The sequence below is a fragment of the Rhyacophila brunnea genome, unplaced genomic scaffold (assembly GCF_057557595.1).
Source record: "Rhyacophila brunnea isolate RB1 unplaced genomic scaffold, BYU_Rbru_1.0 scaffold_24, whole genome shotgun sequence".
In the NCBI taxonomy this organism is placed as follows: domain Eukaryota; kingdom Metazoa; phylum Arthropoda; class Insecta; order Trichoptera; family Rhyacophilidae; genus Rhyacophila; species Rhyacophila brunnea.
Genome location: NW_028232904.1, coordinates 21,815,541 through 21,842,379, shown reverse-complemented (window position 1 = coordinate 21,842,379; position 26,839 = coordinate 21,815,541). Strand labels below are relative to the sequence as shown.

General features: G+C 33.8%; 1 protein-coding gene across 1 annotated transcript; it reads left to right on the top strand.

Moving 5' to 3' along the window:
• Positions 1 to 8,344: 8,344 nt before the first annotated feature.
• Positions 8,345 to 25,583, top strand: repo (homeobox domain-containing protein reversed polarity). Its single transcript, XM_085951073.1, has 3 exons — positions 8,345 to 9,514; positions 23,262 to 23,385; positions 24,692 to 25,583. The coding sequence occupies exons 1-3, from the start codon at positions 9,027 to 9,029 to the stop codon at positions 25,466 to 25,468; spliced, it is 1,389 nt and encodes a 462-aa protein (XP_085807199.1). The 5' UTR covers positions 8,345 to 9,026; the 3' UTR covers positions 25,469 to 25,583.
• The last annotated feature ends 1,256 nt before the right edge of the window (positions 25,584 to 26,839 follow it).

The window sequence follows — 26,839 nt, the reverse complement described above, 5'->3', positions numbered from 1 at the left end:
GATGCTCCCATCCCGTAGCACATTTTGAGCCTTTAAACGAACATTGTCTTGTCATGAGGTCACATCACGCTGTACCGTACTGCATCGACACCTGCATGACTCAATGAACGTTTTTTTATCATTTTCTACATGCATACACATTTTCGACTCATCTCAAAATCGTGTTTTTTGTTTTTAGAGGTTGGCACTATGTATTTTCTATAAGAATGTTGTCTATTATCTATGGTCTGCAGGTTGGGTTCTGTTCATAATATTATTGAATTTACAGAGACTCGTTACTAGGTTACTCCATCATTGAATTTACAGAGATCGTGTTCGTTCAAAATATTCTGCAAAATGACGAAACCATAGACTTGTCGCCGTGACAGCGTGACTGTACGCGACGTGCATTTCAATATAATCACAACTTTATTCAATGATCTATATTACACACAATAATATGTAAAATACGTAATTTAATAATTCTAATTCCAATAGAGTTTGAAAATTTTCGATTCGATTTAAATCTGGTGCTCATTTGTTTGAATTTTACTGCTGTCAGAATTATTTTAATGTTGACATCAGTTGACATATTGTTTGCAAATTAGAATTGTGACTATTATCGTTTTATTAAGTAAGATAAATGTATATTGTTCAACGAAGCGACCTCGTACAAAACCAGGTACTGCAGATAGTAGAATAAAAATAGTTAACATCAGAAAGATACTTATTCTAAAATCCTAGAAAAATGTTGGATATGAGACTAAGTCGTATCGCGTGGTAATTGCTCTACTTTTTAAGCTATTCGTGTGCTATCCATTCATCCCGGAGCTACAGTTCGATTCCCGTTGATTTTACAATATATTATGTATGTGATTTTTCTCTAAGCCTGCGTGTTTGTGATTGTTTCACTTCTAGTAGAGGTGAATTTAATATTTAAGACGGTCAATAACACCAACATAATATTTGTTATCCGATAGAATTTGCTTTATATGGCTACCCATTGGCCGATATAAATAGTCAGTATTATCAGTTATTTTCATTAAATTTTATTGTATATAATCTTTTACTTTAAACTATTATTTTTTTAGCACAAAAAGCTACACAAAACCGTCTTATAAATTTGTACTGAGTCTAATACAATTTAGGTACTGTAATTTGGCCTAATGGCCTGTTGTAGTACTAAAAATATATATCTTATTGATCTATTCGGTGGTTACGCAAGAGAGTAGCTGAACTCAAGTTGATGAAGGTTCTTTTGACTACGCAGCCTGTGAAAATTCGTTCAGGAGGTAATCTGATGCTCACAGAACAAGGAGATTGTATTGCGATTTGGTCGCCAACCTTCGATAGCAGACAAATTGCAAGAAAAAGAATAAGGGCGCGTACACAATTGGAAGATGGTTTCAGGTCCCCGAGGAATGAAAAAAATACAAATCATCGATGAATTAGTCAAAAATCTACACCACATAAAATCTAAAACTTAATAAACTAAATTTTAATGATAATTATGACCATAAAATATAATGCAATAATAAGATTTGACCCTGCAACGAATTCACATTTTTTTACAATTGTAAGTTTATCTTTAAGTTTTAAAAAAAATAAAAAATCTTTTTAGTGTTTTCAGATACATATTTATTAATTACTACAGTTGAAATTGTAAATTATCAAAAAAATCTCAAATTCCAAGCTTCGTATTTTTCCGTTATGTGCCTCTTTTCGCCTCTGATAGTATAAGCATCCCCTTAATTATTATTAAATTGAGCATAGGCATATACTGAAATTCCAATGATAGTAGCTTTTCTTTATTTATATAAATAGCGTTAGGCATGGGAAATAATTGTTTAAAAGATATATAAAATAAATATACCTACGTGGTAGATCATTCTACAGTGGCACCATGGGTACGGAAAAAGCGACTTGCGGTTGTATTGGTATTGTTTGTTAGCATTAAATCAGGCATTGCAGCAAGCAATTCCAATACATACGCGAAACGCCTATGGTGCCACTGTAGAATGATTTACCCAAGCGGTACTGTATAGTGTAAATTATAAAGCATTAAAACTTATTTGGTATTTCAAATCGTAAGATAGCATGTATACCTATTTCTAATTCTGTATTACGGATTTTATTAATCTGTAGCAGCGCCCAGATGTTCATCGTCCAGCTGTCTTGCACCCAGTCGGCATCATTCAGTTGGCGGTGTCTAATCATCTTGGATTGAGATAAAAGTGATTTTTGGAGGTATTAGAGGTCGGAAAGATACCTATAAAAATCAATATGTAGGTATATCAATATTATACCTATATTTAATTCTTGACCTTGGGGTAAGTATATTACTTATTCGTTGTAAGGGTTATTTTTTGTCTAGTTTGAAGTCTGAGAAATGGGGAATGAATGTCTGAATTACCGTTTTAAAAAAAATGGTTCGGTACTTGTTCAAACACGCGCGTTAACATCATTTTACTCCCTACTTTAATTATAGTTTGTCAATTTATGGCTACGGCCGTATGTTGTAACTTAACTACTGGGGAATGCCAAAAGAAATGGCGTATTTCAAAAAAACACTACCTTATTCTTAGGTCAATAATTATTATAAATCAATCATTATTCGTAGGATGTTTATCACATTTGAATGGTCAAAAACATAGCTTATATTTAGTATCTTTAGAATTATCTTCAAATGTGTTAATCTTGCCCATTTTTTGAATAATAAAATGCCGAATTCTTGTCAAATTTGGGATCACAGAGATTATCAATATAATTTTTTATCGTAAATATTTCACTATAATAATGTCGACATAAATAATTATACTAATGGTTTTATATATGCGTTTACAAAATTAATAAATGTAAAAAATCTTAACACCACTGCACATGCACGTACTGAAATATGAATATATTCTAAAACATTAGAGCGAGAGGTTTAAAATAATACTATTTTATGTAATAAAAATACTTTATGGAGTCATCAAATGTTCAAAATAAATATACAGGATAATAAGGCTTCAAAATTATATAAATAGATTATCTACAACGTTTAAGGAATGTCCAGGATCATGCTTTGAAAATGCAATAAAAGCTCCATTTTGACCTACGCTGAGCATGTCCGCCCTTAATTAATTCGATAATCTGCTTCTGATTTCACGATTACAAGGCGTAGGACTGCCCAAAAACCGACTTTGATTGTTAGTAATATCCTATCCAGTATCCACGTCTCTATTACGAAATAAATACACCCACCACTGCGTCCAATTCCCATCCCTATTCAAACTAAACTAACAATAATGAGCAATTGAGCCACTTAAGTCATTATCGGCGAATTGAAACTCCATTTTTTTTATTAAGTAATATTAGTAATAATTCCCAGTGTTTACAGTTTGATTCTAATTAAGGATCGCCGAGGCTGTCTTGTTTGTATTTGGCCTCCATTTGAGTGGCAAGCATTGTGACAGATCGTCGTGGAAAACGCAAAATGGCCGCCGACGTGAAAATGTCATTCGGAAAATTCGCGCATCACAACGTCTCCGATAAATAAACAACATTAATACAATTATAATATCTACAAATAATTGATCACAATATGTTATTAATTTTACTTAAAACAGTTTTAAGCCCAGATTCTTTTTATTTTTAGTGATTCGTTTATTTTATTTGTGTGTAATTTTTGCAATGTTTGAATCTGACAGTTATTCGCATTTGGCGGGAATTTTAAAAAGTGTGTGACGTTTTTTTTAATAACCAATTTATGATTGTTAGAAAATACACCAATTCGGCCAGTGAATGCTTATGATACAAATTTTAATTAAAATTAATTCATTCTTTTTAAGAAATCTTTAATGGCGACTGTTTAAGTGTCTAAAAATGGTTAAAATTATTATTACTGTGTTTGATAATGGATAATGAAGTGCATATATTATGGATACAATGGAATTAGAATGGATACCAATTGATAAAAAGGTAACATATAAATGCATATTTTCTACATAGAAAACATTTGGTAATTTATAAGTATCCTATTGACGGCCCCACGATGGGCGAGCGGCTAACGCGTCAGCTTATAATGTCGTGGATCCCAGGTTTAAATTTTGTGTCTGGCAAATACATAATATTATTTTCAATGTGTGGTTGGAGTCAGGTTGGAGTCAGATTAACATCCATTTCTCGTAAAAAAAATCTGTTAATACAAACCTCCACTCTGCGGAGGCCCATGTGATCTTCTTAGATCGAACAATAATATATATATATATATTAATTTATACCCATGACTTTAATAATTACTATATTTATTTTTATGGGTAATAACGAATTTAAAATAACAATTTTTACCTAAGTTAATTTAGAAATATCTACATTTTCTACTGCAAGTAAGTATATAATAAAATAAATTCTAATTAATATCATTAAGGTTTTGGAAATATTCATTTTATTTGTAATTATAATATCGTCCTTTGCTACGTTTACCGTTGGGTTTTTTTTTGGATAACAATTTGTAGGGAATATTGTACATTGTTCTCTCATAATGTGGCCGAGGTACTGTAGTTATCTGGTTTTGATGCTACGCAGCACTTTTCCGTCCTTTCCCATTTGATTGAGAGCATCAACATTTATCACCCACTAAGTCCAGGGTATTTTTAGGATTCCTCAACTCTCCATGACACCTTCTAGATCAGCGTCCATTCCATAGAAAAAAATTGAGAGAACAAGTCAACGAACCATATGTAGTCTCAGTTATAGGTTGGTTAAGGTCTCGATTACTAATGAGGCGTCTCATTTTGAGAAAGGCACTCCTTGCGATCTCATTTCTAGTTTTTATATCCTAAATCTAGTACCATTTATCATTGACCAATGATCCTAAATATTTATAATGGGTCACACAAGTTCGCTATTAATAAAAAAAAATGTGTTAGTATTAATTTGGTGTCTCTATTTTTGATATTGTTAATAATTTTGTTTTCTTCAGGTTAATTTTTATAATATTTATATACGTGGGATTGCTGGCAAATGTTGGTCAGTCGATAATTTTGGTATTTAGTGTTAAAAACGGATTATATATTAAGGCCATCAGATATATAGAACATGCATATACACCACAAAGAAGTTAGCATTATGCCTGATTTTATAGGGGATGTCAAATTTTATTATTGCAGTTAGGTACTCCATAACATGATTTCGAGACTTACCAACTTTTGGCAGTATCCCCACGATAATAACATTCAAAGTAGCTACTGTGAGGTAATATATTTGATTCAGATATGTAATACTATTTTTAATGAAGTTTAAAATTATGTGAAGACAAGCATAGATATATAATTAGCCCATATATAATATATTACACTTATAACCATGAGTAAAGACAAAATATTGTCACTGTTCTGGCAGAAGACACTAATTCTAAAAAATGACGTATTGAGTTAGTTATACCAAAATGTTCCTTATTTCAAACTTTACCGTCTGGAAACCTTTTTAATAAATAAATAGTCTTTATTTTAAAGTCATCCTTTTTATGATTACTTAATAAACTCACATAATAGACCATTTTAAACATTTTAACAACTTTAAAGTCAAATTACTCAAAACTAGTTTTCTCCAGTTAGTGTGTTCTGCCAGAACAAAGACGATAATATAATATACAACAAAAAAAATGTAGATTCAAAATAACTATTGATATTATATTGATTTTTTACCTACAAAAGATATCTATCGTATCTATTATTTAAATTAAATCTACCCCCCCTGTTAAAAGGTTTAATAGAAGAATGAATTTTACTTGGGTATGACGTAGGCCGTAGATACCTCTACGCCGTAGTCAACGACACTTTGCTAACGAGAATATAATATTGCTGTGAAGTGTTTGAGAGTATTATATAATAATAAGCAGAACTCTATTATAATAGTTTTTAAAATAAACTTCATATGTTAATTGTTGAAATATTGTAGAATTATCAAACAATATTTATTTATACTGGTGATATACTATTATTTAAAAATGAAATAGTATAAATCTTCATGTGTGAAAGAGGATGTTTTTCATTTTAACACTACAAAATGCTACTAGGTATTGTGACTTCACTGGGAATCGAATTCGGAGCCCCTCGTTTAGAAGCCAGTACCTACCTTACGAATTAGACAACACATAACTTTTGTATGATTGTAAGATATAAGCATTTTAATCATTTGATTACAGTCTTTGGACAGCGTGTACAATATTTTATTTTTATGGCAAAGTGTGTAATTTGAATGTTTTGACCTGACCAAATAGATATCAATATTTTATCTTGTAATAGTAGGTAATAAAAGATTATTTAAGAACGACAGATAGGTAAGTATTAGATAGGTATTTTTTCATTTGCAGAATACTTATTGAAGACAGTTGCATAGAATTTACCTCAATTATGGTATCCTGAACATAATTTACTAGCTTAAAATTACCAGGTGACAGTATCACCTGTCAACATCTCTTCACATAGTCTGTCTGTTTGTTTAACAATATATATTTATTAATTAGAGTAATTGATTTGTTGTTAGTTTGTCATCGAGTACTTTTCACCTGTGGGCACTTTTTACTAGAATGAGTCACGGTAAGCACACTTGAGTGCGTGTTGACCTTTGTCCTGTGTATCTGCTCTTGAGACATTCCATAGCACAAAAACTGCTGATGCTTCACCCCAAGCGTAGGAACTCGTGATACGCTCGATCAAGACCGAATGAGGTGCGGGACAGTTTGGTTTGGAGGCGTCTATGTTTGTGTTGTCAACATTATTGTCGATGCGCTCAATAATACCTACTATAGTGCCTGCCCCCACAGGACGACACTGCAGTCAGACACATACATCTAAGGTCAAAGGAATACAGTTGACGTAGGTACTTGATGTACCTAACTTGAGGTCACTACAGTGACTAATTAAGGTTCTAATCAAACTGGAATTATGTACACAATACTTACCCAAAGAGCTAACCTAAGGGGCCTTATTAACTTTTAGTACATATTATATTGATTGTTGATATTTTATGAAACGCTTGGTCTGGTTTAACTTTTTCATAACAATGCATCATTGGTACTAGGTACAATACAAGCAATACTGGTCTTCATAGTGTCCAAGACACTTTATTACAGTAATGAAGGATGGAGGTAGGCTGTTAAGATCCGCCATGAACAGTGAACATTAAATGTTGTTAGTCATACGTATTTGTTTTTATTGAACTAAATTGAAAATCAATTAAGCCCTGCTACCAAACCATAATAGTTTTGATATTTTTGGGCGATACGACAAAATTGTGCACTCTTTTTCATTCATACTTATTTGGTTACACATCTTGTTGGTTTTTTTTTTAAATTCATTAAGACCTGCCTAAACCAAACTATAATAGATAAAAATAATATTATATCTATAAATTATCCAAAGTTATATATTATGATTTAATTGCATAATTTTAGATATTTTATAGATCGACGAGTATTTTTTGACTATTATCTATTAGGTACTTACAAAGTTCGGCGGAAATACGTGGCAGCGAACGACACAGGACCGAAAGAGATGGAGAAAGCTTGGGGAGGCCTTCATCCAGCAGTGGATTGACCCCGGCTGATGATGATGATCTATTATGGCTTTGTTTTCGCATGGTTTAATTGAATTTTAAAAACTAACTAACACCATTTGTAAATCTTAGTATTATGTCAATGAAAATAAATACGTGTGACTGACAAAGTTTAGTGTGCACTATATATGGCTGATCTTAATAGCCTACTTCCACCCTTCGCCACTGCTTTATTAATAGTATTAAAAACACAAACAGTTATTGTATTTGGGGCGAGTCTGGACTGTATTGTATTTTATAATCTTATACAGAACCTAATGAAATGACTCACACTGTCGAGGACTCTCAGAATTCGATGTTTTAGGATTGGTTTTTTTTATTTTGAGAGAGATGGTTTGTTATATTCTCACCCCGCATTCTGGACCCATATGCATTGGCACAAGATCGCCACGCGACCGCCCATATGAAAACATTTTCGAAAGTTGTACGATTGTTGAACAAATAATAAAGGGTCGAACTGGCTGAAAACTAAAGCTGACGCCTCTCATTTCTATTGGCGTGCGGGCACCTAAACGTAAAACGCCGTAAGCGGAAGTCGTTTTGATTTCAAAAAACATTCACCCCACCATAATGTGTTGTACACGTCGCCGTGCATTTTCCCGCGTAGCTCCGCGTCGACGGCGACCATCTTGCCCGACGCCTTTTCGAAATGGCCGCCCTCCGCGTATTCCATTGGCCGCGTCCAGTGCAAACGGACGAGAGCAGTTCTCCGTCACTTAAAATATAAATTGGCTAACTAAAGGACGATTTTGGTTAGTTGGACACTGATTAAAGTCATTTAGCCCGGTCGCGTCGTCCGCATGCTCTACTCGCTTCATCAATCGTGATCTAAATGAAGCCAAATTGTTTTATATTGAAGTTAATAAATTGGGTTTAAGCCCGCTCCGGTGGCCCTGATAGGGTGTTATAGCAATTTTACTCAATCAGTCACAAATTTAATCAACATCAGTTAAGTTATTTGCACTAATCAACCGAGTTTATTTTTTATCTCGGGTGGCGGGGAGGTTTTAAACATTCGTGTGCGCGGAGTTAATTATTAATAATTGTTAAGTTCAATTGCAGTTCGTTATTCCTTTATTGATCTGATTCAATTAAAGGACCGTGCAAGTGGCGATGACAATAATAACTAATTAATGAAAATTGACGAACCGGTTAACAACAATTTAAACAACCTAATAATAAATTAAGAACAATCAAATTTATTTCAATTATCGAACACCGACGCTAAATTATTCAACCTGGCAATAATTAAATCGTGATTCAAATTAAGAACAATCGAACATTTTTAAATAATCGAACATCGAATCAAATAAATTATATTAGCTACGTAAATAATTTGTTCAACGAATTATAAATTAGGACCATTTAAAAAAAAATCAGTGACAGTTACCAAATTAAATAAATATTAAAAGTAAATTTTCAAAATATTTAACTTTACGAAAATAATGGAACCGGAAGGATTTGACGATCAAATATTTCCTGATTTTCCTGATCAAGGTTTGACAAGTTTACAAACAGCCGGTGGTGCCATGTTAGTCGGAAAAAATTCCCTACACCATGCGGGAGATAGATCTTCGAGTCAGAGCAATATGCATTCTATTCAAGTAATGCTGGGCATGCCTCATCACCAGGACATGATGCTCGGAGTATCCCCGATGAGTGGAAGTCCTCCGCATGGAAAAATGTCCGATCAGTGCCACAGCACGTTACAAAATTCGTCAATGCAGAGCCAACACGATTTGAATGTTATGTATCACAATGCGGCTATGAATAGTCCTGGAAGTGGAGCAAAAGGAAAGGCTGATGACGGACTGATGTTGCAGCCTGTCGTGGTTACCAGCGGAGGCGAAGGAATAGTGATGACCAGCTCCAGTAAGAAATCAGAGTCTAAGAAGAAAAACGATAGCAACGGGATTAAAAAGAAGAAGACGAGGTATTTTGTTATGTCAATTATTTATTATTATTTATTTTATTGTGGAAACATTTTTTTTAAATTTCGAACGTGGTATTCCGAGGAAACTAATTTTGTTTTCCCCTTTTGATGGGATTGACATTCTCATAATTATTTAGTTGTTAATATAACGTGATTTTATTTAAAAATATTAAAGATATGGTACTTACTTAATTACTATAAGTTTAAATTTCTACTTGGTATAAATAATAGATTTATATTAATTATTATTACTCATTAAGGTTCAAAAGAAAAATATGAATTATCATCAGTGTCTTTATCCAACATATTTATTATTATTGTAGTTTAAATAATAATATGACTGATGTCATTATTTAGCTACGATTTTTTGTCATATATAGGTAGTCACCTCATTTTATAACGTGCTGTTTTTTGTAACGTGAGCATTTTTCATTAGGTATATAATTCTATGTGAATCTTAATCAGTCCACAAAGAGGGTTCCAAAAATATATTTTTTACGAGAAATGAATGTTAGCCAATTGCTCAAAGCTATTAGATCCGTGCATTGTGTCCAAACAAACAAATGAATCATACTTGGACACTTTTGTATTAATCGAATTTAAACGTTGAATTCAAATATTATATTGTAAATGCGATGTTGGTTTCTATACGATAGAGTAGAATTCTTAAGATGATTGATAACATAATAATATGGTTATAATATTAAAACTATAGACTGAGTGTACTTGAAGGAATTTGAATTTAAATTATAGTGGATTTAAGTTTTGTACTATTCGTTTTTTTCAACCCGTCAGTGTGTATTTATCATTGGTGAGTGTATTTATAGTACATGAATATTCCGAAAGACGAACCCCGGTTCGTAAAAAACTCCTCAAATGGAATAGTAAACAACTTAAATTCATTAGAATTTAATACGGTTATATTAACTAAAGAGAGATCAAAACTTTATACATTGTTTTGTGTGGCATACAAAATCTGTCATTTTTTTCTAGTGTTGTAGGTATACGATTTATTAAGAATTCGGTAGAATTAGTTGTTGCACTCCTAATTGTCTCAAAGCTTGTGTGTTTGTGATTGTTTCATTTATATTACTAATTAAACTCCTGTTGCACTATTCTACTGTCATTGGGCCTCGTGGAGTGTTATAGTGTTAAAAAGAATACGATAGGCGTTGTTTTATAATTTCTTAAAAAAGAGCAGATTAACTCATTCGGTGGACCTAGTTACCTTTATAAATTGTTATTAAAAACAATTAAATGCCATACCGTAATTGTTTAAACTAATAATATCTAACTAGCATAATATCATGTGAAAGTTATTTATTTAATTAAAATACTTCAGCGTCCTAGTTACTAGTGGTAATATGCCCGATAATGAAATTGTTAGTCTCGGGCTCGAATCCCAGTTATGGTATATTCATAATATATTGTTTTTCAATATCAATTTAGGACCCAGAGCATGTACTTAAAAGATTGAGCAACTGGATAACACCAATTTCTCGTAAAAAAACAACTGGACATAAGACTCTTCCGTATGATAAAGATTCATTGAGTCAACGAAAAACAAAGAATAGTCTGGTAGATAAAGAAAATTCGTCCCAAAACTCTGTCCCATGTTGTTTTAATGGAAATAGGAAATTCGCGGAAACAATCATACAACTAAATGACAAATATATATACTTAAGTTTCATTATGACTTAATATTGTACATTCTGTTCATCTCCTTATCGTGCCATCTCCCAACGGCCATCTGCCACCATCAGGGTGATCTTTGTTTTATCATCTGCAACCCGGAACAGTTCGGTGGAGTCGCACTTCTAGCAGTTTCTTAACCCATTAAACACGGCGTCGACTTCTGCTACGTTTACCATTGACCTTTCCTTTGATGACAAGTTGGGGAAAGCTGTACTTTTGTCCTCTCATAATGTGGCCAAGGTACTGTGGTTTTCTGATTTTGATACTACGCAGAACTTCTCGGTCATTTTCCATTCGATTGAGACCTTCAATATTTATCGAAAGACTAGTGATATCTCTTGGTTTATCGTCCATATTCCATAACATAGAATAGGATTGGACAACGATCCATAGGCAGTAGTGAGTACACTTCTCAAGTTGTTAGGTAAAATAGATGTTTAAATATAAACATATTGTTTTTCAATTTGTGTCTGTCAGGTCAGACCTAATAGGTTGAGCAAGTGGCTGACATCCATTTCTCGTAAAAAACAAAATCTGTTAATACAAACCTCTACCCTGTGGAGTCCCATATGATCCTATTAGGATCGGACATGGTCGAAAGAAAAAGAAAAGAATATTTATTCAAAACTTAAAATTATGGACATAATATCCATCTGAGTTATTGAACTATATTAATGCAAAGTAATGTAACTCGCTATTACTTTTTTAAATTTAATAATATAAGGGTGGAGAGGGGTCACATTTTTTTATTTCACGCTTGTCAATAATCAATTATTTAATATTTTGATTAGTCGCGGTTTTCAGCAAATATGTCATGTTTTAGGGTAGTATTTTTAAGTGGGTAGAACACACCCTATAATAATATAATAACCTATATATTATCCAACTCTTTCGAGTAACTGCAGGTTTCCTGATCGACTAATTTTGATAATAGTGTAATAATTTTGTTAATATTCACTTTTAGTTTCTTAATATTCCACCCAATTTAAAACATGCTTGTACCCCTTTGGAGACACAAAATTTACCCCTTACACATTTTACTATTTTTTCATTTTGATTCAGATTTGAGAGTTTTTTAGGTTTTCTAAGGTGATATTCGAAGTTTTTCTTTTCAGTGTAATTGTTTATGGGATATTGTTGTCTTTTTGAAATATTTTAGCAGACTTACCGCGTTACATGAGTCGTATCATAAGAAACTCCGTGATAAATCAAACATCGCCCTGATGGTGTCCGACATCCATTGGGGCAGTACTTCTCAAACTGGGGGGCGCGGGCCCTGAAGCGCCTGCCAGAGAGCCGCGCAATATTTTTGTATTTGAAAAAAAAAATCATAAAAACGTGATCACTAGACGATAATATTTCCCAGCCTTAAATGAAGACCAAAGTGGATAAGAACACCATTTGCTAAATCCTTAAAATATGATTATATTACGTGGGCACAATGACACTATTGAGACGATCCTTCAGTGAAACGGCAAATAATTTTCAACTATAGACGCGACGAAATTTTGGACTCGCTGCCATTCGGAGAGAGAACGTCGAGCTGGGAACACGTCAATTTGTTTCGTGATGGCGACGGGGGTATTATTTCTTAAATCGTGTAAAGATGACTAAAAACGTTACCCATTTACTTTAAAAAGAAAACATGTGAATGAATATTATTATTATTGTTACTAATAGAACAATAAACAGAACATTAGATGGACGCATTTTTGATTTATATGACAAATTATATTTCGTTTTGCATGCATCAATTGCACCCGCGACCCGCGCATCGCCTAGCCACGATCTTTTTAGACCGTGCCTCAACTGAGGTATGGCCTTAATGGATAACGCACTCAATACAGTAGCTAGCAAGTAAATTCACGCATAGCGACGTTTGCATATATTATATAGGTAGACGTCACGCAATTATTTCCATTACGCGATATCACGCATCGAGAATTTATAGCAATATCACCTTTATTGTAATGGCGTTAGAACAGTGTTTCTAATGTCAATGTTAATTTGAGCGAACCCGTTTAAACCGAACCATTCGGAAGACCCGACGAAAAGCATCGGGAATTAATGGCAATATCACCTTTATTGTAATGGCGTTAGAACAGATTATGCCATTCGGCAGACCCGACAAAAAAGTGAGTGTCATTTCTTTTCCAGATGCTTCGTCCATATTAATGTCATTGCGTGGGCTTAAGAATGATTAATTGATATTAGATCAGATAATTCCCTTAAAGTCGAATTTAATGAAATAAGTCTTGCAGAGTTTTGGATAAGGTGAAAGCATGAATATGGTCGTGTCTTTCAACGGAGACTTTGGAGCAAACTCTGCGAATTTGCATTTTAAAGATTGTTTATTATTTAAAAATATGCAATCACACCCCTCTCATTAAATTGTTTTTGTAGGCTGTAGCTGTAATAAATTTTAAAGTTAATTTTTGATCATTTTTTAAATTTTTGCTTTATAAGCAAGTACATGAAAATATGTTATATCATTTTTAATAAAAATGTACCTATAGTAATATTTAATGGTAAATAAATTACTGTTGGTCACTAAAGACTAAAAATTTTGGGAGGGAGCCTTGGCTTTTTTTCTGATTTCGGGGGCCGTGGTATGAAAAAGTTTGAGAAGTAATGCATTATGGGATGACACGATAAGAAGAATATATAAGTGTTTAGATGTAAATGTAATCTATAAAATTATTTACCTCCCATGTGAAAATATTAATACTAGATACTGATAACTACCTACCTAAATGAATAGATAAAATACCCCTATCCAATTTCCATATAGTGGTAGTAGTTATCAATAGTCAACCTCTCTGACAGATCGCATTTTTTAATAATGACCACCCCAGACAAAAGATGGCGACCCGTCAACATATGGTCGGCACGCGCCCCGTATAAAAATGCTCTTAGCCGCCCCTATTTAAATAATAATTTCTATATTATTATTATCGACGAAAGCGTGGCGAAAAAATTAGAGCAACACGTAAGCAGGATACCATATATTAATATGTATGTACCTATAATTGTATTATGTGGTAAAGATATGCATAGGTACATTTCATCGTAATGATCATACCTATCTAAGATAAATAAATTCAGAGCATAGATCGATTCTAACTTTCTGTATGCTATTTGCAGTGACTGGCACAGTCGTAAGATGAATAGTTGGCCATTATTTCAATATTGGTTTAAATTACATGGCAAACTATCTCGTGGTATCTATCGAACCGTGAGTGTAAAACCAAGGCATCTGCAAAAGACATATTTTGGGTATATTAGGGTTTGAAGTCGTCGTTTTGTTGAAACAGAGTTTCTAAAAAAAACCATAATATTTGGTTTATATCTACATTATATTGCATGTTCTTTCAGTTACTTCACTTTTACATTATCAAGTTCACGACTTTTGCATTTGTTTTGCATTTAATCTCGAAATTGAAAAATTTGCAGATGCCTTGGTTTTACACTCACGGTGCGCTATGTTTACAAACACTCCATCTGTTTATTTAACTTAGTCTGAGACTTTTAGTTTTAATATAGGTATTAACTAAATGTAAAAGCAGCTGGGATTTCAAGACAGTGTCTCAAATCGGGATAATCTCGGTCAAACAGGGATGCAAGCCTAATAAATTATACATAATTCTTAATAAACCATTTCTTTTATTAAATGAATAATTCACAAGATTTTGAGAATGTAACATTCCATATATTGAACATACATAACTTGATAAAATTGTCGTAATTAGATAGGAGGCTCGTAGCATAATTGGTTAATGCATAGATTGGCGCAACACCAATGGTTATACGGGTTCAAACCTGTCGAGTTTCGTATTATTTTCAAATATGATTTTTTCTAGTGGGTAATAATATATCTGAGGTGTTTTGAAGTTATGTATATACATAATTCATTTGAAAATAAAACAAAGATGACACATGCAATTAGTGGCGTCACGTGGGAGGTAAACAGGACATACACTGCTTAGGAGCGGCAAATTAAATGATGAATTCGAGTATTACAACTTTTGAGAGTAGGTTTCGTGGAAAAGAGATTTTTGTCTACATTAATTGTTTACAATAAACGTCAGTAGATGACATGTATGGGGGGGGGTCCGTACCCAAGTATCCTCCTCCCTTGTCTTCGTGCCTGATGTTTAATGGTAAGAATGGGGGTATATCATTTAAGGTTTTGAACAGTTGGAGTCTACACCAGTGATTTTATCTATTCCTGAAAATGTAGCACCGGAAAGTAAATAAAGGAATGGTAAAAAATCTAGAATTAATATTATAACAATGGCTGTAAGTCGGCGGGGGTTACCATCACTCTATAAAAATTACCCCCATACTTCATTAGCCGGCAACATTATTTACCACCCTATAATAGCACCAATCGTCTGATAACATCGAGATTTCAACACTGATAAGACCTCGCGTTACTGTATCGTTTTAAAATTGGCTTTATTGTGTGTTTTGTTGATGCTTTTATCTACTACTTGTAACATTCAGTTTTTTGTAATTTACAAGACCCGCAGATTCAGAAATAAAATTTACTATACGATGATCAGTGGGGTCGATGGAAAACGCGATGTCAAGGGTAGGAAAATATTAACTTCGTTTCAAAGGGGGTCCATTTATAAAAGTTCAATATGTAATCAGATGAGGTGGATAGAGAAATGTTTGAAGAAGACGCAAACAATTAACACACTTCAGGACCCACTGTTAGTATGGGAACAAATTTCGTTCAACAAACTGCAATACAATGTTAAAACAAAGTCACAAAAACTGTATAGGTACCTACATAATATATAATTCGGTGTTGTTTGGGCATAACCTGATAACTGCCTTTTTGATCATTTTATGTTAAGAGTAAAAATTGGGTCACTATAGTATTATCTTCCATTTGGTAATAACCCGATATCTATATTTCACTTAAAATGCTCAAATTGCTATTGTAATAATAATATGATGATATGTGAAAAAACACAGTTGTTAGTTTGGTCAAAACGTGACCAAAGACCTTATCATAGTTTGATCACTGATAAGTGACTTTATTTTCCTAATTAGTGAAATAATTGACAATCTAAGTATTGTCATATTCTTCTTCAGTTATTTTTTTTTCAATTTTAAACAAAAAAATGAACTGAAATTTATGTGAACAATTCAAAGCTTAAAATTGCTCTCCTGTAAATTCAACATTTTGCAGTTAACAGGTTATGCCCAAACACCACCAAATTTAATGTGTGATGAAGATTGTAAATATGTTTTCTTAATAATAAATCAAAATATAACATCCAAAATGTTGGAGCATTATCTCGCTTTTAATGTATGTATACTATACATTTTTTTTGGGGCCGAGGGCCCTTCAAATGTAAATCCGATCCAGTAGGCAGGTATCCAATTTGCAAACGATTTTATAAAAACTCAGCTTATGGGCGACACTTTACCTAGGGACGTCACATCAGCTAAGAATTAGGGACCAGCGGAAGGAGGTTTCAGCAGCAGTGGACCAATCCCGGCCGATGGTGATGATGATAACGAAGCTATCCTCAAACATGTCATACAATGGATATTTTTTCAAAATGGACCGGGGTATAATTTTTGTGTGTGAGCTTGCTATTTTTTAAATTTAATAATATCGATGAAAGGTTTAGGGAATCGGAGGTCCGAGGCACTGGCTGATCGTGAGGCTCATCAAGATTTAATAAAAAATCATAAATTCCAACTGCCAATGTACTTAGTAAAAATAACAATGCAGTTATATTATTCTCTTCCATAATATACATGATAATATTAAAAAATGGTATAATTTAACATTTAAATGACTGTTTTGAACAGTTTCGAGGCCCCTCTTAAATCTTCTGACCAATCGATTGCGTCATCTGCGTCAAATAATAACACCATTGCATAATAATGATAAATAAACATATTATATAAAAAATTAAGTAATACAAAATTATACTCTCGTCGATGTATTCAAACCAACAATTATTAATTGTCTATAATTCACTGTCTATAATTTAGCGCCCACGATCGCCGAGCGACTGAAGCGTCGGCCTATAACGTCGTGGGCCCCAGGTTCGAATCCTGGGTCTGGCAAATACACATATTATTTTTCAATTTGTGTTTAAGTCAGAGTATGGACCTGATAGGTTGAGCAAATGACTAACATCCGTTTCTCGTAAAAACAAAAATCTGTTAATACAAGCCTTCACTCTGTCGAGACCGTATGATCTTATTAGAATCGGACATGCTAGGTATGTAATTCATAATGTCGTTCCACAAATTGACCACAGTGAATGAAATAGCATTATTTTTATTTGTATTGTGAGATATTATACTATGTTTAACATTCCGATAGCCCCCATAATATTATCATTATTAGGTATTTGACACGCGTCAGGGGTGGTAGGTGGTTAGGGGATGTTATTTGCGCATTTAATTTCACGCTAGATATAACTTTCAAGCGTCGCTTTCGGGCGGACAGAATTCCGACGCAATGTGTTGAATTAAAACGTATGCAGGTATATCAATGAATTTATGACTAGGTGGTATGATAGTAAAATTAATTGATTAAGTATATTATTTAATATTGGTTACCATAGTAACGAATTGTGAACTTGAGAGCTGAACTTAGTGGTGTAACAATGAAACCACGGAAGAAAATAACGATTATAATAGAACATTATATATAATTTTGAAAACACTCATGAGAAAATAATTATAGCCAATAGAAAAAATCGGTACTGTTCGGTTATCAGGAATACAGCGGAAAACACATTTTTAAAATACCCGATATACTGGATTATTTGTTAGTTTGGGTTAGTTTAGGTCAGGTTAGGTTAGGTTAACCTAACAAATAATCCAGTTTATCGGCTATTTTCAAAATGTGTTTTCCGCTGTATTCCTGATAACCGAACAGTACCAAAAAATCTTTTTTGAAAAAAGTAAGACACCCGGCATGATCGAACCTGCATCTCTTGGGTATCGCTCCCTGTGCATTATCAATATGCCACGACTGCCATGCTTAATTGCGACAATTTTTTAATATTGGCCTTTTTAATACCTGTTCATAAGCGCTCTCCAAATTATTGAGTTACGTTAGGCGTTCGGTTTTTGTATTCTAAATTAAAGTATTAATTACTTTTTAATTACTTCCCGCCGTCACGGATCACTCCAATATTTTCTGTTGTAACTTACTTGAACTTGCTAATAATTTTAATTACCTAACTATTTCTTTTATTCAAACGAATAATTCACGAGATTTTAAGAATGTATTGCAATTATTAAGCATGTCAGTCGTAGCATAGTGGTAATGCACAGGGCGCGATACCCAAGAGACGCAGGTTCCATTCCTTACTGTGTGTCTTACTTTTTTCAAAAAAGATTTTTTCTATTGGCTATATTTTCTCATGAGTGTTTTCAAAATGATGTATGTTCAATAATTAGAATGGTACATTCTTAAAATCCTGTGAATTATTCGTTGAATAAAAGAAATAGTTACTTAAGTTTATAATATAATTATTATAGATATAAAAATAAATTTTATAATTTAACATTTATTAAACTAATTGGGAAGCTGAGTATTGCATAAAGACGAGTGCATCAATCATTAAATTGAGAAAATTGACTTTAAACATTCTTTGTATAATCTGTCAATGACGTCTCATTCTTAAATGGTTCTTTCAGGCGCGGAGGGGATTCTAGTCTAGACCCCCCCAGGAACGAAAAAAATATAAATTATTTAAGTGAATGCAATATTACATCATCTTCGCCATGACCTCACGGCTGAGGGTCGCGACCAGGATGATTTGATTGTCGAACAGCCTTCTCGAATGACTGACCCCTTTCTTTTCGGCATTCTACGACACGCAAGGCCTGCGTCAGTGGAACTCACGATTTAGTGTAACCAACTTAGGCATCAAATGTTTGCTCTAATATTCTTATACGGTATGTCTAAAGGACAAGAAGTTCATCGTTAGACTCGAAGCGTGGAGTGTCTGGGTATGGGGAATGTACCCGAAAAACTCGAAAACTGGTGTCGGATTTATTATGGAGCCAATGCTAATACGCATTGGGGGGTAGAAAAACCCAATAAATCGCTGGTTTGGTATTAAATGTAGGAACTGTTTGGATATGGGAATATCAAACGGTAAACTGTGCTTGTGTCACGCGCTGCATCCACACATAAGCACCGCGACGTGTGGTCGGCTTGATCCGTCGTTTCCCAGACGTCTGTTATTTGGAGGACTGGAAGGCATTCGGAACCTGTGCCTCCCCCCCCGTATGATATCCCCATGTCCAAATCGTCCCTACTTTGAATACATAACCTGCGACCTCCTGCTATATGTGGACACGTCGTTGCCATTAGGATGTAACTCAGCAGAGAATCAATTCCTTTACCAAACTACATATTATTTAATTCAATAATTTTCATCCTACTTTTTGAACCACAAAGTATGGCAACAATTGAATTTGTTGTAGTTGTTGTACTAGCTACCCAATTCTCTCCCCTTTTTATGGGGATAAGTTGAACGAATTTGTTTTAAATTATTCTGCATATTAAAAAGTCTATAAAATTATTACCCTTGCTATTATTTTTGACACCCCTTCATTATTATTTGGCAAGGTCGATAGGGGGATTATAATATGATATCCTCCAGTGACGCACACAAAAATTTCGCCAAGGAGGGATCAAGAATAAATTATTGTATTAATGTGCTATTAATACTATGAGATAGAAGAATTATTACTTAATTATAAACATACCACTTTGGCGTGGGTTTGATAGTTTTGATAGAAAACAAGATAATACATAGTCGTAGCTGTGCTGATCGATAGCAATACAATAGGCTTGATATAAGTGCAGTAAAGAAATATCAATTGTACAATAATCAGTATAATCACTAGGGCCCGGATTTATATGCTAGTGCATGTTTTGTTAGGGTGTATGCACAGCTATGATAGTTGCACAGAAATCTGTTTTGAAAGACGCAGAATCCATTGTGTATATAAATGCATATTTGAGACGTTAGAGCATATTTGAGACATTAGTGCATATTTCATAAATAAATGCATATTTTAGGGCTTTTGAATTTATAATTATAGTTTTTTTTAAATCATTTTATCCAAATATAACAAAATCAGGTAGGTACCTATGTAGTTTATAATTTAGATGCACTTGTATTTTTTAACGGCATCCCCGGGCTCTGGATCTATCAGAAAAAATCATCTCGGGCACTTTTAAATTTTGCGCAATCACCTCTGTGGACGTTGAGAGGTCTTTTTCCGCATATAAACAAAATACTGCTGTCAGTATTTTGTTTATATGCGGAATAATTTAATAATGCCAGAGCACAATATTGAAAAAAAATATTGTAACTTATTTTATCAGACAAAAAAAAACAGCAAATAGTAGGTACCTATGTAGTTTTTTTTAAGTTGTGTTTAGTTTAAATTGCATTTCTTGTTCAATAATTATTTGTACATGTAAATAAACATTTTGTAAATTGTAATTGATTAACTTTATATTGATTATTTGTATTTTTTGTTATTGTATTAGGTATATTGATTAACATTATTAATTTATTATTCGATTTTTTATCAGTAATATTAGGTGAAGTGGGTATTTTACAATTTTTTCCATAAAAAATGTAAATTTTAACTGCATATTTCTTTGGTTTTAGTGCATATATGCATGCATATAATCATGTTTTTTTGCATATAAATCCGCTCCCTAATAATCACATTACTGCGCACTAGAAGAAATCGCATCCGCGTATGTTCAAGGTTAAATTATTCTAATATATTATGCTCCAGCATCGGAGCACAGTGCAAACACAATTAAGCGCTTCCCTCGGTCCATCGCCATTTCTCACACTTCTTGCCATATAAGACTTGCAGCGCGTAGATCGCTTTTGTAGTGACGCTGAAGGGTGAGGGCGGGAATACTTGTTGCTGTGCCACGACGGTGTGGATGATCTCATTATATTGTAAAATCTGAAACAGATATCCAATCTATCGCTTCTTCGCTATTACATCAGTCATAAATGAGCGAAGAATCAGCTTATGAAAGTGTTTGTAATGCGATTGTACCTACCCGTGTACCTCTTAAAATTAGGGGAATATCGATTATCAAAGCTCAAACGAGACATTTAATATCATAGGTCATACTGTAGTTTAAATGCTAGAAGATATCAATATATTTTGGCCACGTATTTTTTTCGACTTGCAAATACGTGGTGTAAATGAGAACGCTACCATTCTTGGTAGTATTGACTTGTGTGTCCCTGATAACTATCTTAAAAATCGGGAGCATTAGTTGTTTGTTCTCACAAGGAGCAAAACTAACCTGCCATTGGTGATGTCAATTGGGAGCGCAATAACTCTGTTCAACCAAATCGCTTCGGATGTTGACATATTCCACCTACGTGAGGTTGATTATAGGTGGACGTTGTTTTATAAATTATTAAAATATGCTCATTCGGTATTTATACTTCCTTGTGTCTCATTTATATTTTTTTGTATTTACACTTTTCTACTATTTAATAACTTAATAATGATCTATCTTTTTTACATAATACTGTTTTAATAATATTTCTTTGTTTCTAAATTTCATGTTGTGAACGTCTTAAATGAAGATTTTGTTATATTCACTATAAGTATGTAAAAAAATGAATTTGGCAAGATGCTACGTCTTATAGCCATACAGGTAGAATACAAACGGTATTTGGTCCTCACGGATAGCACCCACTCTAATCTTGCTCAATACAGACTCAAGCAAATAAAAGCATTTTTACGAGCCCTGAATGGCACTTTCAAAAAATGTCCCCCACCACTGATATAATCGATTTGTAATGATCTTGAGTGGATATAACTTGCTGTTAAGTAGTTGACAATCTGCAATAAAAATATAATACGTTTATTCAGGAGCCCCCCTCAATTTGCACTACACTGCTGGTTGATATTACTAACTGATTGTCATCAGATCGCCACTTAACGTTTGTAAATCCCACATGAAGTGTTTTATACAACATCTGTGGTGTCTATCATAGAATATCAAAAGTACGGAATGACTACAACTATGTTTTCTTTAGTATGCTTAGTTCAGACAAAGATACGTCGGTTCATGAACACAAACTAATCAAAAGTGCTTTTGAATAGTTTACAAACATGTCATATTAAACGTTCAGATTCAAATATCCGCGTATTTTTGTTTTCAGTCGCGTATGTAAAACATTGTGCACGTACAGATAGATGGAGAAATCGCAATAAGTCGATGAGTCCCAAATAAACTTTTTTGGTAAAACCGTTAAAACCATTATAGATAGATCTGCGGAACTAAAAATCCCTCAGCTGTTTTACGTACACATCTAGACCCGACGAACGCTTCCGTCCTTTATACCTACTTCACATAATGCTATGAAATCTCAACCATGGAGTCTAGTACAGACCAATAAACATATGTCCGCAAACAAGTTATACAAATGTACGACAACTTTCACAGCTACACAAATACACGTGTACAAACATTTGTTCGACACAACAAATATTAAATATAAACCAAGAAACATTGTTTCAAATGAGATATAGTTTGGATAGTATATAGTATAGTGTACATCGTACAAATTTGCGCGCTTTTAGCAAAACAACATTCCACGAGATGACGATGAAGCAGTAAAAAATATGGCTTCACTTGATTGCCAGCGGATTTTCACGTGTTAAGCCGCATTTAAACCAAGCGAGCGAATGTTTGTTCTTCCCCCACTCCAAAGAAATTTTCTCGCTATCTGTTGAGCGAGCATAAGAATTTCGCTGGAGTGGGGGAATATAAAAAACATAATTTGTAAAATGTTTTTATACAATGTTCATACGTTTATAGACATATGTATGTTGGCTTGGACTATGAACTGCAGGCAAAAAATCTTATTTCCAAAAAACCTTCTCCGAAAATTTGTAACATTCATGTGTCATGAACTGCCTACCCCCATGAGACGTCACCGCCTAAAGTAAAGTAAAAAGACTTCTGATTAATGATCTGTTTCTTTTGACCCAGGACGACGTTCACCGCGTACCAACTGGAAGAACTGGAGCGTGCCTTCGAGAGGGCACCATACCCTGACGTCTTCGCCAGAGAAGAACTTGCTCTCAAGCTGAACCTCAGTGAATCACGTGTACAGGTAAGACGACTCCCAAATTGTAATCTAACATTATTCGGACTAGGGAACCCAATTCCGGGATCCCGGACAATTTTCGATTCCTATGAATCCCGGAAATAGTAAACATAACCCCGAAACCTTCGTGATTGATTTTTTATCAATCAGAATCAATTAGTATGAAGGTATACAAAATTATGTTAGTGAAGTGTATGTACCTGCACATGTCACAGGTCACAGGGGGGATCGCCGAATGCTCACGATAATAAATAACCATTTTTTGTTGTCATACGCAATCGTAAGAACATCAGAAAAATAATCAATTCGTTCACTTAACCAGCTAGACGACACTGACGTTCTGGAACGCGAACGGCGTCTAATCGCCAGTGCCACGGACATGCAGGCAGGCACTTGTTTCGTCCATGTCCGATCCTAATAGGATCATATGGGCCTCCACAGAGTGGACGTTTGTATTAACAGATTTTATTTTTACGAGAAATGGATGTCAGCCACTTGCTCAACCTATTAGGTCCATACTCTGACTCATACACAAATTGAAAAACAATAAGTGTACTTGCCAGACCCAGGATTCGAACCTGGGACCCTCGACTCTATAGGCCGGCGTTTAAGCCACGCGGCCATCGTGGAAAGACCGTCCAACCTCTTTGGGTCGTATAGACTGAGATAAAATTCATGTCTAAATAAAATACGGTTCTTGTCAGTTTACACTTTACACAAATTATGAATATTGCCGATATACTGGATTATTTGTTAGGTTTTCATTCTTGAATTCATGAATTTTGCCAAAATCGGCTATGAAATTTGAATTAATGTTCATATTGAATTTAATAAAATTGAAGACCGTATAGTATACGGTCATCTTTTTCTGATAAGAAAGCTCACGGCGAACTGTGCTACGGTGAAATGTAATACGTACAATTTACATGTAACCCATTTTAATACATACACGTTAAAATTATTGTATTCCAACTTTTTCATTAATAATGCTGTCGGCATATGTTTGATAAACTCAGAATGTCGAAAGAAATGTCCTCATCTGCTGTAGTAGTTTAGCATAGATACTTTTAACTTCCTGATTTCTTAGCTACATATTAAATTAATTTTCAGAAAACTGTTTTAATATTATTTTTAATCATCTATGTATATTTAACATTCTCCAAGTGTGTAAAGCTGACACTAAAATGTGTCCACGAAGAACTTCCTATGATTCTAACTGTACTAGGCGGTTACAATTTTTTTTTTATGTATTAAATGAATAATAATTAATATTCATTGAATATACTTACTCATTGATTCTTATTGTTTTCAGGTGTGGTTCCAAAACCGCAGAGCAAAGTGGCGCAAGCGGGAACCCCCACGGAAGACAGGCTACATCGGGTCTAACTCACCCAGCTCTACAACCATCCCGAATAATTTCTCCAATCTAAGCACCAACATTGGAAATTTTTCCCAAGCCGTAATGGGAACATCCGCATCGGTAGATACTTGGTCAACGTATCAACCCTCGTATGACTTATCCCCGCACATGAATCTGATGTCACCGACACCGGGAGCTTATTCCGGTTTCAACACGACACAAGGAGGGCCGTACTCGTCATATACGACCATGTTGAACGGACATGAACCCCAGATGTTTACTTCAGCACAGATGCGAGGGCATAGTTTCTCGGATTACGGTGTCGTAAACACAGATAGTCCGCCACAGTTAGGTGGACGCGATTATCCTGTCATGGTTTCATCCCATTCACCCAATCACGTCAGCTCATTATCAAGTGACGATGCCGGTAAACTAGATTCCTATCAATCCCACTTGGATGACGGTAAATATGTCACCCAAATGGATGATGGTAAATATGTCACGTGTGATGAAAGCAAATATAATGGTAATATGTCACCAAAGTACCAGGGTCATATGAGTCCTGGGAAATATGACAGTGAGGCTTCCATGATGAATAATAACGGAGATTGCTCAGGTTCACCCGTTCGGCATGGTAACGTCATACAGATTTCTAGCAAAGATGGCGGAATCAAGATGGAAGGTAATGTGAACCAATCGTACGTCGCGTTGCCTTCTTTTTTGAATTGAAAAACTCTTTTCTGAAGTATTCGTAAATGGAGGAGAAGAGTTGATGTAAATTAGTCGTTACGTTTTAGCATACGCTTGTATTATGTTTGATATTAAGTGCCAAAAATACTATACACCAACATTTTACATAGAATAAATCTAAAAGAATTTATTACTTATATACAATTACGTCATAAAATTATAACTTATGACATTATGATGAAATAGTTCTTTAATAAGAAGCAATTTAAACATGTCTAGAATAATTTCAAATGTTTTCTCAGACGGTACCTACTCATTTCGTATTGAACAATTTTACTTGTGCCTCAAACGCATTTAAATACTGTCTCAGTAGACCATAAATAATATTCTATCTTTTGTTTTTGGTAACCAGAATTCTATTCTGCCATTTATATACCAATCAATATTTTAATTCAATAAAAATTACACTTATATCAAGTTAGAATTGTTAAAATGTTGGATATCGATGGCCTTATGTTGATATCCCCGTAAGTGATTTATTCACAAATTGTGCAGGAAGCTAAAAACAACAAAATTTTTAATATCCTGTATCTGACTGTTAATAGCTCACACATGTTGTAACTATATAGCATGCCAATAACCCGTAACATAAAAAATGGTAAAGTAAAGCACATAACGCCTAATATAATGATAACATCCAATAAAATATGACATATTAAAATTTGTCATATTATAAATATGTTTTACCTTTTAAATAATTCGAAAGTGACATTTTGAAGCTGAATTCAACATACGTCATGCAACACGCTTGACAGCTTAGAGGCAAGATTTGGGCTATTACAGGTTTATTCCTGCAATGTTCAGATACGGGAAATTACTAAAATGTCTGTATCATTTTTGTTAAAATTACTACAGATACGGAAATTTCACAGTCGATGGGCGGTATTTTTGTCATTTTTAGTACATCAAAAAGTTATTTTCGTCATATATGTCAGAATAACGTTAGACCATCGATATATTAACTGTTTTTTAAGATATTTTTCACTTAGAAATACAGATATATTATTAACAGTTCCCTCTTTGACTGCCACAATATTGTAAAAATAGGTTTTTAATATAATATTTTTGTCAATCTCAAAGAATTATTACATTAGCTTTTTATATAATTTATTGTAAAATTTTGTAAATCTCTCTTACATTTGCATTCCAATGTGCCTTAATTATTACGTTGTGAATTTTTAATTTACAATTACTTAGGATAATGAAACTGTGTTTTTTTTTCTTCTAAAATTAATGTGATCGAGACGTCACTTTGAATAAATAATATACATCTCTCGAGCTATACGAGGACATCTTCACTTTTATACTTATTTCTATAATCTTCTTTATTGAAGTAAAACAGTGAACATA

Bases quoted from the DNA above. Each gene is read 5' to 3' on its own strand.
- repo (XM_085951073.1), top strand. From the start codon at position 9,027: ATGGAACCGGAAGGATTTGACGATCAAATATTTCCTGATTTTCCTGAT. The intron at 9,515-23,261 runs GTATTTTGTTAT...CTTTTGACCCAG, and splicing joins ATTAAAAAGAAGAAGACGAG to GACGACGTTCACCGCGTACC. The intron at 23,386-24,691 runs GTAAGACGACTC...TATTGTTTTCAG, and splicing joins TCAGTGAATCACGTGTACAG to GTGTGGTTCCAAAACCGCAG.